At 34.5% G+C, this 19170-nt stretch overlaps 2 protein-coding genes across 2 annotated transcripts in view; one reads left to right on the forward strand and one right to left on the reverse strand.

Annotated features, from left to right (window-relative positions):
- LOC118734402 (A disintegrin and metalloproteinase with thrombospondin motifs 7-like) overlaps positions 1-19170 on the reverse strand; it is a 69960-nt gene that overhangs the window by 37147 nt on the left and 13643 nt on the right. The window lies entirely within an intron of this gene.
- On the forward strand, positions 6880-15037 carry LOC118732731. The gene is made up of 2 exons (XM_036461848.1): positions 6880-7478; positions 14819-15037. The coding sequence occupies exons 1-2, from the start codon at positions 6912-6914 to the stop codon at positions 14945-14947; spliced, it is 696 nt and encodes a 231-aa protein (XP_036317741.1). The 5' UTR covers positions 6880-6911; the 3' UTR covers positions 14948-15037.

A 19170-nucleotide genomic window follows, 5' to 3' on the forward strand; every position in this document is an offset into this window, starting at 1 on the left:
TATGCGGAGGTGGCTGAGAAAAAAAAATTATTTTGGGTACCCTGTCTCAGCGCTTGCCTACTTCACAATTTTAATGATCAATAATTTTAGTAGAAGCTCGTATTTAATAAGTTCAGTTAAAAAAAAAAACATTCAAAAGTTTAGCAGAAAGAAAGCTTATTTGCACTTTTGTGAAATTTTCGGATTATCGTATACGCGCTATTAATAATAAGTACCAGGTTGACCGAGCTTTGCCCGGAGGGCATATACTTTTTATACGTTTGAAAAAAAATTTGATTTCGATATCTATTAAATAAATTTCTTACTCAAAAGTTTAGGTGGCAATCCTATTCCGAAATACGCGGGAGTAAATAGCACATATCTTGAGCGTATATGTAAAGTGTATACATAAAAAAAATGCTGATTGAAATTAACAAAATAAAAATTTGTATTACATAGAAGCGTCTCAACCCTGATCGAAGACATTTTCTGACCAAAGTCCTCAAGAATACCTTTCCTTTGATATACATATTTCGATGTTTTATATAAATTGTGTAGAATCGAAAATAAGTGGCAACCTTACACTACTATAATCAGATTTCGGTGATTTTCAGAAATAGTAATATTAAAAGACAGTCACGTCCAAAATTTTAGAAATATAACTTTAGGAAGTTATTAAAAAAGGTTAATATATTCCATTACCATTACCCAGGAAATTGGATGCAATCCAGCAAAACAGGAACGCCATTGAATTTAGAAATCCCCAATTAAGTACGATGAACTATCAAAGCCTGTGTTCAAGAAAAACAGTTCAAGATCCGAGTCCAGTGTTATTATATATACAAAACAAGAGAGATTGGATAGATATCGCAGATGTCGAAGCCTGCTCTTTATGAATGGAGACACAGAAGACTAAATCTGCCACCATCCATTCATTGTTATTAAAAAAACGCTCCTTACTTTTTCCGCTTTTCTTCTAGCTTCGATGAAAATCTACTGATAAAAATTTTATCCCAGAAAAATCGTATTTTAAGATCGAAACTTTATACAGCATGCTATTTTTGTAATTTTTTCTTTTCGATATCAAGTAGGAATTATTTGGGACAAAAAATAGTTTTACACAGTTGTCCAGATAGAAACTGTCATATTGAGAGCCTATACTACCACAGCTATCATATATATAAATTTTAGACTGTGGGTAGGTGGGAAAATATTACTTTCACACTAATGGATGCAAAAAGATGCAACAAAAAAAATCGAATTTTAACATTTTTACATTTCTTCTTCACTTATAAATAGTGATAAATACAATATAACACAGAAAATATATGGTACTTACCTTTGGCTTGCAAATCCATCACAAACATAAGGTAAACATACCTCTATAAAAAACAATGGCATGCAAAATAGCAATAAGTCCACACCTTGAAATTAAACAACACGCGTGAGCGTTTTTCTGACAAGAACGATTAATTACTTATCTCTGAACAATAACCATGCAAAAATTGTATCTAATTCATAAGAATGAGAGTATTGGTTATCATTTTCAATATTTATAATACAAAAATTCAAAGTCGACTTATGTATATATAATTGAATTTTTTATAAAAATGTTTTTAGTGCTTCTCCACCGTTTTGCGGTTTCATAACCTTTATTCGCCATCTGACTGCGAAATTTAAAGTTATAAAGCCGTTTCAACTGATTAACTTGCATTTTCGGTTAAAATTTTTATGGAAACACCCATATGTATGTATGTATGTATGTATGTATGTACGTATGCGCGGGGAAGATAAAGAGTTAGCTAATGAAACTTAAAAAACAAATCCTCACATGTACATATGTATGCACAGACTTACGTATTTATACATATATGCATAATTAAGCTGAAAACAACACAGAAAAACTGCAATAACATTTCGCCATAGTTCGAAGAAGCAATTAGTTGTACAATACCACTTTCTGATTAATTCGGAACTAGTTAGTCAGAAATGCGACTGCCGTATAACGGTGCCTAGATAATACGTAATCAGGATTAGAACTTTACTAAGATCGCATTATGATAATATTTTATATGGAGAAAATGACACATGAATCGACAATGGTAAGTCCGAACTACCTCAGACTTGCACTTTACGACAATTGAACGGGCTAGAAGACTGCATACTCATTTTTTTGTAAAGAGTCCAATTAAAAAGTGCAATATTTTAATAAAAATGTGCAGAATTTTCTTTAATTTTGGAAAAATTGAGTAAAAAGTAAAATATTTAAAAAACAGTTGTCCGTATTGCAAAAAAAACTTGCTGTACCTAAATTTTATTGATTGACTGTACATATATTTGGATTATGAATTTCTTCCAAAAAACGAGCAATACATATTTATATACATACATACATGCATATGTATGTATTATGTCATTCAATCACGAAGCATTTTAACAATCCGGGGAATTCGGGATGCGAAAAAGTGTTATCCCATGTTATACGAGATTTTTCAGGATTTCGACTTTATCATAATGATTGCATTTTACAGTAGGCTCACAGACCTCAAAAATCAAAAAAATTTAACCGCACAGATTCATTGTCGCCACATTTGGTCTAATGCGGAGCATAATGCATCTTAATAAAAAACAGTTAATCATGTTTGCAGTAATTCAAACCACAAAACCACGCCAACTAAGTAAAATGCAGGGCCACTCTTCCGCTCCCTAATAGCTTCTTGTGCTTTCAATTGCTACCAGATTTTTCTCGTTCTTTCACAGTTCTTTCACAAAATGTTTGAGCAAGTAAAGTTATACCGGGCTCTTAAATTCACATCCGAGTGTAATGTCTCAAGTTCCCTTCGATCCAAATTTTTGTGTCCTGTACTACTCATTTTTCATGTCAAATGCATGTAAATTCATTTGATCGTTTTCAACTTCACTTTCACCCCGAATAATCTAGAACTTGCCTGATTATGCAATTAAATCAGTAAAAATCTCGGGATCCCGGAGCTGTAATCCCGGGATTTCGGGGAGTAGAAAAGTGTTCGGGATTCCGGCATATAAAAATCGACTACAGAATTTAATTTTGCTACGATTTTTCACTTCATTTACTCCGATTTAGGTTTGTCGTAGTTATAATCCTGAAAAGAAAAAATGTCCTAAAGTAAAGTCAATAACGGTAAGTATTGCTTTCAAAGCTACTTATTAACCTACTTTCAAAAAAAAGGAGGAAGGTTATCAATTCATCGGAATAATATTTTTTAAGTACCTACAATTACTTGCTTTACGCACATATCGTCGTTTAAAGTACAAAACCGCGTATGTGAGGTTGCATAAATTATTTTCTGGAGAGTAAAAGCACTCATATTTCAAAATGGTTGCGTTTTTTTTATAAAGCAATCGCATATCTGGCTAGTATATTTCAGGACGAATGGATAAGGATTGAGCCAACAGCTGATGTTACGCGGTTTTGTACTTTAACCGACGATATGTATGTATGTACAGATCACCGCGCCCATGCACGTTCAGCTGGGGTATACCAGGCGTATGCGTAATATAGCAGAAGCTCAACGTTCTTTCATACATATGTATGTATGTAGGTACACATATACACAGCGACCTAAGCAAACTCTTCCAAAAATATCGCCAAGTATTTCAGTGATGTTCGTAAATCATGATTACGAATGCAGTCATGTGTTGCTGCTATAAACATTATCGAGCGGCTTTAACGCTAAGATAAGAGAGAGTAGCGGAAAGGGGCAACAAATATATTATCTCGAAAGAATCTTTAGTGGGCCAATTATCAGCGATCCGTGAAATTCGTACCTATGTAAATACATATGTACATGTACATGTACACACAAATACAGATGTATGCACCAGCTTTGACGCGAACGCTCGCTAATAATTAGCAAATAGTGAATCCATTGCCAAAGATTTTTGTCAAACACAATAAATATGTACTCATATTGCAAAATGAGGAGGTGGATGGATATCTTCACGCCTGCCTAATTTACAAGTTGACAAGAAGTTTTATATACAAGCATACACGTGTACATACATAAATACATGGTTTCACACATGTTTATATGTACTCGGTGAATCGCCAATGCCGGCACTTGTGCGCGGGTTATACGAGTTGAGCTTTTATCGCAAATTTTCGTGCTGAGCTCAAGTGTTTATTTTTATGTATGTATGTACATTAGACTGCGCCTTAGTTGTATGGAGAAAAATTTGTTTAAGCTAGAAAGCAAGACTCTCCCTAACCATGTTCCTTTTTTGTCATATAAGTGTACCCTGCGAAAAAATTTGTACAATTGGAACTTTTAATGCAGTTTACTTTTATTTTACACGTAGACCATGAATCTACAGTCTTGCCCCTAACTTTCATATGGGAATATTTCGCCATCTTGGAATTTAGGTTTGTTTTGGGTTTCTTAAGATTTGCAAGCTTACTTTGCATTTTTCGTAAAAAACGATTATATATAAATTTGTGGAGAATTTAATTTCGCACATTTTTTTTTATATTAGCCTTTTGAATAAAATCATTTGTTATTGCAAATAATTATCAAAAAGTGATAAAAATTTTTACATTGTCACAGTTTTCGCCATTTTTCATTTTTAGCATATTTAAATGCCAAAGTTGTAGAGAATTATCTCGTTGGATTCTCTGGTGGCACAAAAGTTGTAAAGCAAAATCGATTTTCCGGTTAGCCTAGATGCCATATTGAATTTTTCAAAAGGTCATTGTTTTCAATGGGCGACATCTATGCGATAATTTTAAGACCTTAATCGTATCGGCACAATGGCCATCGTACTGTACCGGTTGACGTGATGCGGAGATGAAGTAAGTTCCCGGTCGTGATCTAAGCGTCGCACAAAAATAAAGTTCGTAAAAAAGTTATGAAGAATCAAATTCCCTCAACTTTAGCATTTGAATATGCTACGTGAAATTTGACTTCTGAAATGGTAATTTTACGTAGGAAAGACCTGAATAACTTTAAAAGTTGGAGAGGTTTAAAAACAGTGTAGCCATTTTTGACAACGGGGGACAAAACTACATCAAGTGCCATTAAAATATATTAAATTTCCCACTGAGTTGCAAAATAAGGCGCAGTCTAATGTACATACGTACATATGTACATATTTGCAGTTGTGTGCTGGTGAAAAGCCGGGCGTTGAGAATCTGCTCACAATCGCTCCGCTACCAGCTGAGCGCTTCTAGCGTTGATTCAAGTGACCGCAACAACTCACAGTGTTTTCGAATTCTACACCGTGCGCACACATAACCAGAATACCGCGGAAATAATTATTTTTCAAAAACTGAAATTACATTGGCCAATATTTTGATGACGAAAACATAAAGAACGCAATAATTTAAGTGACAGCTGCCACTTTAGCGCGAAAATAATTGAACGAATGTATATCAAATGTAAAATAATAGTACAACTTTGCGAAACGTCGAAAATTTAGGTATTGGTGATTATCAGGGCCGAAAAGTTGAAGCTTTGGCTTGGAACTTCTTATTTTGCTTATTCAAGGGTCTCCAAGCTTAAAACAGAATTGGATTTTATTAACCCGTAACCTCAATTGTATTTGTGCTTGGGTAAAAAAATTTAAACCCAAAGGTTTGTCTCTACGGGAAGGTATTTGTGTTATTGAAGAGATTAAAAATAATTTATCTCAAATGAGGATTAACGAATATTTAAAAAAAAATTAAAACGACCAGCGCAGATATTTATTATTTGAGAATATCAAGCAACACTTCAGTCCATTATAATTTTTTAATTCTTGAAATCAACTGAATAAAAACGGGGCAATACTTTATTTTTTTCGCTCATGTTGCGAGATACTTAATTTTTCTGCGTAGCACAAATTTTGATACATTACAAAGACAGTAGCGACACAATTCGGAATTCAAAAAACAAAAACTGTTACTATTCGTTAGTGGCTCTTGTTTCTAATCACGGTCGAATCCATTTCCTTTCCTTACTAAAGTAAGCAGTAAGGATTGCTAAAGCAAGTACAAAAGATTAGACATGGATTCGACAAGGATTAAAGACAACCGACGAGGATTGCTACTGTTAACGATTATCCTTGGATTCTCGACTATTTCCCAATTTCCAGGGATGACTATTATTTATTTGTCGAGCTAAACGAATGTTCGTAAACAATAACATAAAACAGATTCGGTTCGACCCTATTAAGCTGGCATTTCAGGGTACTATTTTATATATATATATATAAGGAAAATTTGAAAGTTAGGGGGGGCTCGAGCACCCCCCTGCCCCTACCTGGCTACGCCCACGAATATGTACTTACTACACACGAGTACATACATATCTACATACATATGTAAATATGGCATGTTTATGTACTATGCATAAATATATGTACATATGTATGTAGTTAATGAATTTTTAATGAAAGCGTTGACACATGGCTATGCATTCTACAGCATGAAATTGCATTAGTTACGCTTAAAGCTCGGAACACTTTGACGACAGCAAGCGACAAGCAGCATCTGTCAAATTTTAAATACACACGTTCTTACGGACACAATTATTTTGACGACAGCACGACATCTTGGCTGCAGGACTGCAATTGTCGACGTCGCCAAATTAAATCTATTTCTAATTTTGCCGGCGACAATGAGTAGATGTAGTGCTGCAAAATTAAATTGTCGCAAAATTCATCACATATTCTTGATTGTTCATGTTTTTCTTATTTACTTAAATAAAAATACACAATTTGTGAAATAAATATACCAAAATGTCAAACTTTAAAACCAGCTGTTTGCTATGTCGCTGAGGTCTTCAAAATGTTTAAGAAGCTGGCTTCAAGGCGACATTTGTCGACAAAATGATGTCGCTGTCGTTACGTCGTGAAGTTGCAGTCGTCAAAGTGTTCCGAGCTTAACACTTAACTGAGCAAGTCGACTAGCTTTTAAAATGAGTGATAAATCAAGAGAACAAGATAAATGGCAACAGCGCAAGAGTAACGAGGAACAAGGACAATCCCTGTTAACAAATGGCCAGACGGCGAGGCGATCAAGCACAGAAAGTGAAAGTAGTATCCCTTATATGGACAGACTCAATGATGCCAGCAGCAGCTCCAGTATCAGCGTAGCGCCGACCACCACCAGTGGCAATGCAAGCAAAGAGCAATTGTTGGAAGACATTGATGGGCAGGGGCCCTCAAACGCAGAGAAACGCAATGTCCATTTAACCATCGTTGTACAGGTGGATGAAAAGGATAATCATTTTGAGGCTAAATGCACGGAACTTTCGCGGCTTCAAAGTGGCGACGGCTTCGTCGGCGGCGGCGACGAAAGTTGCACAGAGTCTCCTGAAATTTTAGCTACTGCCGAGCCAATGAGTAGAAGCTTGCGGCGGAATTCTATATCATTGCCGATGGGCATCGATGCTGTTGATCTCGAAGCTTTGCGCCTAAAATACCAAATGCAGGAACAAGAAGCTCTCAGCGAAGAGGAAAAGAGCGACAGCCATGGCGAAAGTGTAAGTACAAATCGATACCATGCCTTATTAAGGTGGATTCATCGTTTTAGTTTAGAACTAAATAGAACGACGAATCCGCCTATGGTAGCTTTTTTCATTTATGGTGATTTCGTTTCTTCCAAAAAATGTTGCCCTACCCCGGTGCAAAATGTGTTTGATATTACACTCAGCCCTGTAAAAAGGCATGTTTGCCTTTAATTTAGAATCGAACACAAAAAGAGAAAGGGGCAATCAAAAGGCGACATTTTTTGGTAGAAACTAAAGATGGGTACGGGACTAAATATTTAGTCCCGATCCCGCACATCCCGAAATTCAATTTTTAAGGCCCGAACCCGCCCATCCCGACTTTTTTCAGAATTGTAACGCGGGTCCCGTGGGTCCCGAAATCTATTATTAAGAAAAATGCACATGTCTTTCAAACTAATTTTAAATAATAAAAAAAAAATTAACTGGCATCTTCCGATTATTTTGTTTTGCTTTGCTGTTCATTTTCGTCCCAATAACACATAAAAAGTGCAAATTTCTCACATCGTTTTTAAGGAAGGTTTTCGAATTTTCTGAGGTTGCACAGTACAGTAAAAAATGAAAGCTATATAAAGAGGAAAATTCCCAATAAAAAGTAAATAATCTTCAAAGTATCCTCAAAAAATCTTGAAAGAAAATAAAATTACTGTCGGACTGTATACTGTGAAGTAAATTATTATAATACGATATTGATTAACTACATAATACAAAAGGAGTAATAAAATGAAAGATTAATTTTTAAATTCATCTATGTATGTCGTCTCAATCAAAAAGGTATAATGTACTTTACTATTTAAATGATATGTTTGAGACCAACTGTAGAATTACATTGGAGTTCAAGTTGAGAACTAGCATTTTCTCAACTTGATAAACAGTCCTTTTTTCATACAAAGAAAAATGCCCCTTTTGTTGAGAAGGCTATGATCCTCCACTTGAGGTACTGTTGAAAAACAACGTTGGATATTTGAGAAATACCTTAGTTCTAAACTTAACCTTAAGTTGAGCTGAAACCTAAATGTTTGTTGGGCATGCATTTATATGAAAGTCTCCACATTACCAAAGTGATTCCAGCGCCAACGCAACGCCACAGTTACAGTAAGTTAGTACATACATACATTCATATATAGTATTTTTACCGGTACATTTGTTAAACTTTTGAAATCACTCCTTAGCCGATAACGTTAATGTCAATATCTTCTTCTATATATGTAAATACGCCACAAGAAAATTTTGAACTCCCTTTTTTGAGGACACCGTTTGTTCGATTTCAATGAAACATACACCGATTTAAAGAATATAACTACCTCTAATCCAGAAATGTTAACCCCCAGACTAAAATGTGAAAATGTGGTGTATATCTCTAGAACCAATTCCGATGGGGAACTGAAATTTAGCACGGATGGATAAATTGTAAATACTCTACTTGTGCCGAAAAATGGCAGGTTGTGGAACCTCCCATACAAACTGAGCTTCTCATATCGCGTATCCCTGGAACCGCTTATTCTAACAGTCTGAGATTTGGCACAGCTATTTATGCTATCAATAACGACCTTAAGGCGAAAGGTGGTAAATAATGGGAAAGGGGGCGTCGAACCTCCCATACAAACTGAACTTTTCACATCGCTTATCTGTGCAACCACCTGCGATAAGGTAATGGAATTTGATACACCTGAGCTTTGGCCCAATCTTGATGAAACACCGTGTGAAATATTATATTTTGTTGTACACCTTTCGAGGTATTTTCTTAACCTTTACCGATTCTGATGAAACGAAAGCGGAGTTTATGTAGATGTTGGCAATTTAGTTTTTAACCTTCCAAGAGGCTCTCAGACCAATATAATCGAAAAACGTATTTACAGTCTGAATTGGTATGTATATGTTTAACATATTAGTCAGCGGGCATCTCATCTACAATCCAGGTTCCTTTCTCGGTCTATTTGGGTTTAAATTTCTTTGTAAATTCGCTAACTTTTGGTGGTGGACTTCGAAATCGTCATTCGCATAAAAAAGTCAATCTTGGTGACAAGCAAAATTCAAAAGTGTATGAAAAAAAATTTCGAATTTCGACGACTGGGCGATACTAGTACATATATATAATTCACTGTGCGCTTTTTTATTTATTTTTTTTTTTTGTATTTTTATCAATATTGTTTGGTTTCTGATATGGCTTTCTTCAGAGTGAGGATGTTGCATTTCACGCTAACTTAAATAAGCAAAACTACATAAATATGTACATACATTGATACAGACATACATATTTACTGTGTATGTATGTATGTACAACAGGTTATGAAGCCTCTGTAATCACTGTTGATCGTAAAAAATGACGTCTGTGTCTGACATCAGGTGAAAAAGAACACAAAATAAGCAATAATAAATATATGTATGTATGTATGTATGTATATATATAGACATTTTTATTTCTTAACTGCCCGCATAAAAAGTAAAAGCAAAGTATTAAAGCTTCAAAAGGTTGTCAATTTGTAATTAAACAAAATTTATTGCTTATAAACTCACACAAAACATTAAAGAGTAATTAAATTTATACCTACATACATATGTACATATGTACATTCGTAGGTAAATACATATGAAAATAATAAAACTCGACTTTTACAAGTCGTCGCCTGGGTAAAAGACTGTGTTATGTTAATTTCGGCCGGTTGTGGGAAATCGCGATTGAAGTTCGGAATGCTATTTCTCAAAAACGCCTCAATTGGAGACCCAATGCATTCCCAATCAAAACGGCACACTTTTTGTATGCAAAACAGTCTGATTTTTCCACTTGAGAAAATATTGGATATCAATTTGAAGTCAAAATTTACACACCTTTTATTCAAACCTTAGATAGAATTTTTCGGAAAAGTTTGTATATCCCCTTGAGGAAAAAATTGGAAAAATTTTTGCTTTGTGCACAATGGGATACTAGAAAAGGGCTTTCCATATTAAGGTAACGATATTTTTGCACCTATGTATGTATGTACATGTATATACATATTAGGGTGCCCATCGAAAATGCTTTTTTTTTTGGAAATTTCAAGACCCTACCCCGTAATTTGGTCGAGATCGGTCAAGTAGTTTTTGAGATACGCATATATCATATAAGTGGGCGGTGCCCTCCCCCCCATTTTCCTAAAATTTCTTGAAAAAACACATTTTTGCTAAATTGCGATTGCATATATGAATTTTTAAAAAATTGTTATGAATTCCTTAGCCACACTGCCAAAAAAAAAAAATTGGAAATTCCTGTACATACACACATAAATTCAAGTCCGTATTTAAGAAAAGTCGCCTAAATTCGACAATTTTTATGCGATTGCAATAAATAAGGTATCAGTTTATTTAGAAATAGATTTAATTTTATATAGTACTCCATATTTTGCAATTGTAGAAATTATCGATGGTCAAATTTTACAAAATTAGGAGAAATATGGGTATTTTTTTAATTTGCCTGATAGAAAATCCCAACAGGCCTAGTCCGACAATAGATTAGCATATACCATTTTAAAGGCCTATGTATATATCCTCCTCTCAGATCATATTGGATCTTTGAAATCTAATGAAAAATAATCACTCAAAAACTCAAATCTACAAAATCCTATTTTCTGACTTAAATCAACATGTCGCGACCTCCAAATGACCTTTAAAAAATCCATAAAAATAGGCGATAATATTTCTCATAAAAACGAACAAAATTAGGAGGTAGAGTCTTGAAATTTCCCAAAAAAAAAGGCATTTTCGATGGGCACCCTAATACATATATATTTAGATGCCATGATGAGACCTTTATTAAACCCAGTTTGACATCATTATTTTTGCTTTTGACAATTTACTTAACAATTGGCGGATTCGTGTTAACGCTTGAAATAGCCATAAGCCGGAAAATAAAAATAAATACATATGCAAACATATGTACATACAGACATACATATGTACCCCGCAAAAAATTGTGCGACTAATCTCTAAGGAGAGTATTCCGAGATTACTTTCAATGGGGTACAATTGGGCATTAATTAGTCGCAACATGTCTCATATGGGAGATCAATTAGTCCCCGACTCATCCCTTACGGGTATAATTGAAGATCAATTAGTCCCCGACTCAGCTCTATTGGGTACTATTAACGACACTTAGATGGTCCGGATGCACCGGAATGCATCTGTAAATCGTTACGCCTTAATCGACGAATGACAAAACTGTCTACCTTTTTGGCTGATGAAGATGGACGGTTACCCGAAGCGATCAGATACAGATAACAGATCAATTAAACACCAGAGGTAATAAGTGACATAGAACGTTTTGCAGTATCACCGACGATATACATATATGTATGTATGTACGCACTAACTCAATAAAGTTTTATCTGCGGCGTTGACACAGAGAGACAGTATTCGCTTAACAAAACTGAGAACCTCGGTTCGAATTGGTGTTGAAGCAAATTTTTATTTTTATTTTTTAAAAGTGACTAGTCCTTTTTATATCCGTTCGGGAACAGTTCATTCAGATATAACGGGATCAAAAGTGGTATTAGTCGCATGTTCTTTTGCCATTGCTCCCGGGGTCATCCCGGATTAGTCGCATTTTTTGCAGGGTATGTACATAAATACATACGTACTTGTACCCAAAAAAAAAAAAAAGCTGCAAATTATCGTGATTATTGACACACATACATACATATGTACCTACTTATGTACATGTTTACGACTACAAAGTTTGCATACAAATTATTCGTTTTAGCATTCAATTTGTGTCCGATGCTGCATAAAGCAAAACCAAGAACGCAGATTTCAATAAAGCAAAATTTACTCAGAAGGTTAAAAATATATTTACCTACTTTTTTATACAAATCGTTCCATTTATACTTTAGCCTCATATCGTCTGTAGATATCAGTCTGTAGAATATGTAAGAAAAAATGCGTATTTCCTCCACTAAGGTGCAATAAAATAGGACGATGATATACTTATATGCTAACGTTTATCATGAATTGGTTCTACCGTTCTTTAGCGTGTTAGCCTAAAAATATGCCCCAAATTTTGGTATAGATCGCCACTTTTACCTACACAGTCGCGATTCCATACATAGTACATATACCCACTAGGAACGTGGGTACTGAATTGCCTTTTTTATGGGATAGCTTTTTTTCAAGTTTTGTCAACAGCTGCTGGAACGTTTAGTTTTTTGTAGAAAAATTGGAAATATGTATTCTGTTTAATATTTTAGTCAAACAGTTGAACGGCAAAATTTTATTTAGTAAATATTAAGTTCAAAGCATTTAGGTATTAAATACCGAATTTAATAGGTATATTTACGTCCATTAAGTCGAGGCCTCCAAACCATACTATGCTACGTCTGACTAAGTCTAAGGTGACTTAGCATGGTATAGTTTGCAGGCGTCGAAGTGTGCTAAATACTTTAAGTAAATGTATTTACATATTTTCATAAAATACTAAGTTTAGCGTAACAAAATACCGATATGCAACAATTGCATGAATATCAGAGAATGCCTTCAATATGAATGGAAAAAAATAAATGCCCTTGCCGCATTACACAATGTCTAGAAAGTAACTCCCCAGGCAAATAATATTTTCACTCAAACTTTAGTTCAAAATTAAACAGTAAATTTACGAGATTGTTTTGGTTAAAAATGCTCATAAGAGTATATATTGTGTGATTGAAATCTAACGCACGTTTACGCAACAAAAAATTTCATTCACGCACGGTTACGGAGGTTTTGTGATTATCCTTCAATCCGCTCAAGTTCACACGTGAGAAAGGGTGAAACGACGTTTCACATAGAAAAGTAATCATGGAAACTCCCGAAATAGTCCTGAAAAGTCCCACAAATACTTCAATAGTCTCGAAACCCTGAAAAGCCCTAACAAATTTCAAAAGATCCCGAAAAATATAAGGGAAAGGTAAGACACAAAAATCTTGAAAAGTCCCGGAGAGCATCTTGAAAATTTTACAAAAATTCTCGAAAATTAGGAAGCATTTCATTACATTGTCAATTCCTAAAATAAAAAATAACAGATTATTTTTCGTTTCCAGGAACCGTTTATTATTTATAAATCTACTAAGTACTTTAATAATAATAGATTGGCGCTTACACAATAAGGTGGTTTTTGGCCGAGTTTCTCCTCCGATTTGTGCATTGCGCCTTAATGTTGTCACACAAATGGGAGGGACCTACAGTTTTATGCCGACTCCGAACGGCGATTGTATTTTTATGAGGAGCTGTTTTTCATTGCAGAAATACACTCGGAGGTTTGCCATTGCCTACCGATAGTCGACCGCTATTAGAAACAACTTTTTCTTTCTTTTTTTGATTTTAGTCGGAACCTGAGCTTGGCTTACCAGAAAAGGAAAAGTTTTTGGTGGGCAGCTAATAACTAATATATAGATATATATACATATATATATATTTTTTAAATCAAACCTAAAGTAAATATTAGTTATATATATGTATTAATATATAATATCTAAGTATATATAAGTAAATATAAGTACACTACATTTAGCTGACAATTTTCACAACATTCCATCTTTAATTGTGCTTTCTCGTTCGCTCACATTTGCGCTCCAATAATTCCTGCCTATTAACTAAAATATACAAATATTGCAATTAAACAAAGTCACTGGCTTGGTGGAGTTCACTTTTAATTTCGACATCAGTTTATTAACAGCGACGGATCGAGAATATTGCTGCCTCTTCTGGCTAATTTAATTTAATTAAAACAATTTTTATTTAAAAGTGAACTAATTGAGTTACATACAAATACATACGTAAATAAGCGCATAGTATGTATTCATAGTAAATACACACAAATGGCAGACAATTCGAAAATATTGAATATCCGCAATATCAAAGGCGGCGGCGGCTACAATAACCTACCTTCGAAATCTGGCACCACAATAAATACTACATCAATTTGGGACAGTGGCAAATCATCTAGTGAACGAGTAGATAGTAGTTTGCAGGCAGGTACTTGCATTATTTTGTATGCGATTGTAGAGGAGGGGAAAACGAACGTATAATAAAAGTGTGCCATATTCCAAAAAATTTATTTATCTTACATTCACACTTTAAGTACTCAGAAATAAGCAGCAAAAAAAGAAAGTTTTATTCGGCCTGAGCATTTTTTATTTACTGGAGCGTATTCCTGCTTTCGTGTGAATCGAAAAAAAAAAAACAAATTTGAAATTAGCAATTCGTACGAACACGAATTTTCGGACATAGCCATTTAATTTAACACTCCTTAGACAGATACTCAAATAAGGAAGCCGCGGAGTTATTAATGACTACGTATTTTCTCATAGATAAACGATGATAGTTGCGGTTCTGTTACCCTAACTGTACCAGAAAGGAGTAGTTCATCAATAAACCAGAAGGATGAAGACGAAAGCGACGATGAAGAATATAGTAGCAGCCGTCGAAAATATCGGTAAGTATTATTATGATTTTATTTTTATTTGTATTATACATTCTACATATCGTACCTTTGCTGCAGAGTGTCATAATACCCCAAAAATAATGTTTTCAACTACCTGTCGACGCCACGCAAGCGGCATTCCTGTATGGCGCCGCCGAAATGCGTGGCCACTTCAATAGTATTTCATATGTTTTACAGCCAATTTACACAAGGCAAGAAGTGCAGGGAAATCGAGGGGTTCTTTGACGTTTCGCTTTTATGGAATTCAATTTTTCGTCTTTTTACTTTGAGTTCACGATTCGATTCGCTTTAAAACTGAGGACGAAGGAGTTGACTAAAGAAAATTTGACGCTTAAATGTCAAAGAGATGCCGCAAAGAAAAAGTCATCGTGTAAATACACGAGGAGTTTAGAAGACTTTTTTTAAAAAGGAACGTGAAAAAAACGCAGGGCGAAAAGCCGTCGTGTAAATTGGCTCTCTGTTTTATGCCGCTCAGCCGCTCGCCGCTCATTGCGTGGCCCCGGCCTAAAATCACCACAAACAATTCTTTTGTTAATGTGAACTGCATTAAGCATCATACCATCAGCTGTTCTTCTTACTCGCAAATAGTTACTAGTAAAAATGTATCCAGTAAAAATCCAGACAAACTTGCAAGTTCAGCTGTAATTTTTGCCCTTCCCAATTTCCCCCCTTTTGCTAGTTTCTTGCAAGTTTTTGCGTATGAAAAGGCCATCCAGTAAAAACCAGTAAAATTATTAGTGGATTTTACAACTGGATAGTGCATACATACATATACATAAGTACTAGTAGTGTATATCGTCGTTTAAAGTACAAAACCGCGTATCGTCATTCTGCAAAACCGCGTAACTGACATTTGCGGCCAAAATTGGATTTGCTCACACAAGCTCTTGGCTCAATACTCTAGAAAATAATTTATGCAATTTCACATACGCGGTTTTGCATTTTGTTGATACGCGGTTTTGTACTTTAAACGACCATATGTACTCAAGTAATTTTTTCGCATTCCATCAAAAGTGTTTACATTTATAAAGATGATAAGAAGCGGCGTTAAATGTTCATAGTTCTTATTGCAAACTAAAATCATTCACATTATTGCACTCATCCAATGAATATTGTAGATCAAACTCCGTTGAGCTGTAGGCCAAACTTGGTGGGGATAGTATGAGTATGATGAGGGCAACGCATTCATATTTATGGCAACTTAAGGTCTGATTGTGCATACTTCGCATAACTTCGCACAACCATTTGTACCAGTGCAATAAAAATCTAACTTAGGGAAATGTGAGGCAAAATTTAAACTCAACAGAACGACATTACAGTTTAAAGTTTATGCGAAGTTATGCGAAGTATGCATACGGTGACCATCCGTTCTGTTTTTTGCAGGACCGTACTGTTTTTCAAATGTCGGTCCTGCGTTGTTTTTCAAACCTGAAAAACCTCAAAATGTACTGATTTTTTCCAAGTGTCCTGCATTTGTCCCGCATTTTATCGTTATTTTAAAATTATCGGACAATTGATGGATTTTTTTAAAAAAGTGTTTTTTGGTACTTTTCGTAGCTTTTCTTCCATATCTCATGAAAAAATCTCCCAATCAACGTAGCGACTTACAACTCGAAGGGTATTCATGTGCCTCTTACCAAAATATACAACTTGTAGCGACTTCAATGAAAATTATTAGTGCTACAGGCGACCATTTGCATTTTGTCGTCAAAGTCGAAAAAAGTGAGATTTTCAATCAAATACGCAGTTTCATTTGATTATTTTTTTTCATTATTTTAAAATTCGATAAAGAAAATATATCATTACAGTCTGCACAAATTGAATATTTTTGTAAATGGCACTTTGTAACTCGTCGTTTACGTCGATTTTTGACATATAACTTCGAAAAGTACAAAAAAACAAAAAAAGAAGGGTATTGTTTTCGTTTTGAACGACTCCAAATTTGCATATAAAATAATCTTTTAAAGATTTTCACTTTTCGCTATTGCAATTATAATATGTTTTACTATACTTTTATAAATATTCACGTAAAAAAAGATTAATATCGATGAAGAAAACGTTATTCATTTTTAAAGTCTAAAATGCAATAAGAATTTAGAATCATAAATACTCTTTTAATATTTTTATACTACCTAAATATATGTAGGCATATTTTTGAAAAATTGTCCTTCATTTTGAATCCATATTTATGGTCACCGTAAGTATGGATAAAAATCTCTATCCGGCGCATCCCTACTTGTAGTTATTTACGGGTTTAGTGACCCGTACGATCTCGCTGGTAATATTAATATTAATATTAATATAAGGGCTCACATTTTCAGGGAACTTGCTTTTAGGTATTTCAAACAAAATTTCGAGGTGGGAGTCAAAAAAAGAAATAGTCGCACATATATTTTCTTAACTCCTGTAAATCTTGAAGCATAATGTGTTTAGTACCAGGTTGACCGAGCTTTGCCCGGAGTGCATATACTTTTTAAAGTTTTCAAGATTTGGATAGCTTTAAAAAAATATCTATTAAGTAATTTCCTTACTCTAAAATTTAGGTGGCAACCCTATTCCGAAATACGCTGGAATGAATGGTACATATATTGAGCGCATGTGTACTATGTATGTATACATAAAAAAATGTTGATTGAGATTAACAAAGTAAAAAATTTGTATTACAAGGAAGCGTGGCAACCCTAATGGAAAATATTTTCTAACCAAAGTTCTCAACAATATCTCTCGTTTGATATCCATATTGCGATGTTTTGGATAAATTGTGTAGAATCGAAAATAAGCGGCAACCTTACACTATTATCCTAAGACATAACATTTTGTGTATAGGGAAAGCATTGTTTAAGAAACATCTCTTGGTAATAATATTTTATTTTATTTTTGTATAGTAATATTTTATATTTTTTCCTAAACAAAAAGTTTAATAAATATGCGATTCAAAATAGGTGGCAACCTTATTGAAAATATTTTTTGAATAAGGAATCTTTAAAATACCTTCCAGTTGATACGCATATTCTGATGTTTTAATTAATTTGTAACTAATTTCGAATAGGTGGCAACCTTATATGAGTCTTCTTGGAGATATTGCCTATTCATACAACCTTAAAATCCAAAACATTATCTGCGTACATAATTTCATCAAAATCGTTAGAGCCGTTTCCGAGAACCCTATGGATATATATATTGACAAGAATTGCTCGTTTAATGTAATAAGATACATATATACTTACTTACTCAACCAGTGGGAATTAGACGGACGTAACTTACTCCTCACCCGGTTGTCCTTTCTACTGTAAAAAAATTCTCATGCACATTCAACTATGTATGTATGTAGTATGGGACCAACCGAAATTGAACGGCGTGCGTCAAAAGCTAACTCAATTTACATTTTTTTTTTTCTGCGTGAGATTTGGATTTGACGTTTCACTCATTGAAATCAAATTCAAAGGCACACAAGCCAATTTCGGGTATGCCAGAAAAAACAAATTAGGCGGCGTTCGTTTACAAACGGAGTGCGTTTATATCAAGTTAGGCTTTAAATTGCATCCAAAAAAAAAGTCAACCAAACATATTTCTCTCAACACGTGATTTGGCAGCTTTAACCAAATAATTGGAGTATTCGCAATGGTGTGGTAAGTGTCGTATTGTATGCCGTAAACCTTAAACGCCTAAAGAATATATTAAGGGGTTCACAAAGTATGTACCATCGAAGTCATATTATGAATTTTCGCAGTGTTAAACAATAGTTGGTTGTGGTTTCATATTCTCTACAACAATACGACACTTACGGCACCATTGTGAATCCCTCAAATGTAACTGAAATTAAATCATGGTTGAGCAGAATATATTTAATTGACGTAACTAAACGCTTTTCTCGGTGTGTGTGTGCTTACGGATTTTCCAACTGGCCATTCACATGCATACACATACGCCTGCACTCATTCTAAAAGTATAAATCACGAGAATGCGAGCATAAGAGCAATTTTCAAAGCAAGTGAATTAATCAAAGTAGTTAGCTTTGGTACTAAGGAATCTGTAATCTGAAGATCGTAAGACAGAGCGTTTATCTTATTTAAAAGAGCTGTGAACATTCAGTGCGCGGTTGAAATTTCAAGCGATAAGAACTCAAAACCTTCGCTCCGTTAGTCTGACAATACGCTGAAAATTAAACTGGTATACGTTTTACATAAATACATACATGCATATGTGTATGTACATATA

The sequence above is a fragment of the Rhagoletis pomonella genome, unplaced genomic scaffold, assembly GCF_013731165.1.
Source record: "Rhagoletis pomonella isolate Grant_MI unplaced genomic scaffold, Rhpom_1.0 Rhpom_scaffold_00002, whole genome shotgun sequence".
Lineage (NCBI taxonomy): Eukaryota > Metazoa > Arthropoda > Insecta > Diptera > Tephritidae > Rhagoletis > Rhagoletis pomonella.

What these genes read in the sequence shown, in the direction of transcription:
- LOC118732731 (XM_036461848.1), top strand. Translation starts at nt 6,912, where the DNA reads ATGAGTGATAAATCAAGAGAACAAGATAAATGGCAACAGCGCAAGAGT. An exon ending in GCGACAGCCATGGCGAAAGT is followed by an intron (nt 7,479 to 14,818) that starts GTAAGTACAAAT and finishes ATTTTCTCATAG; the next exon opens with ATAAACGATGATAGTTGCGG.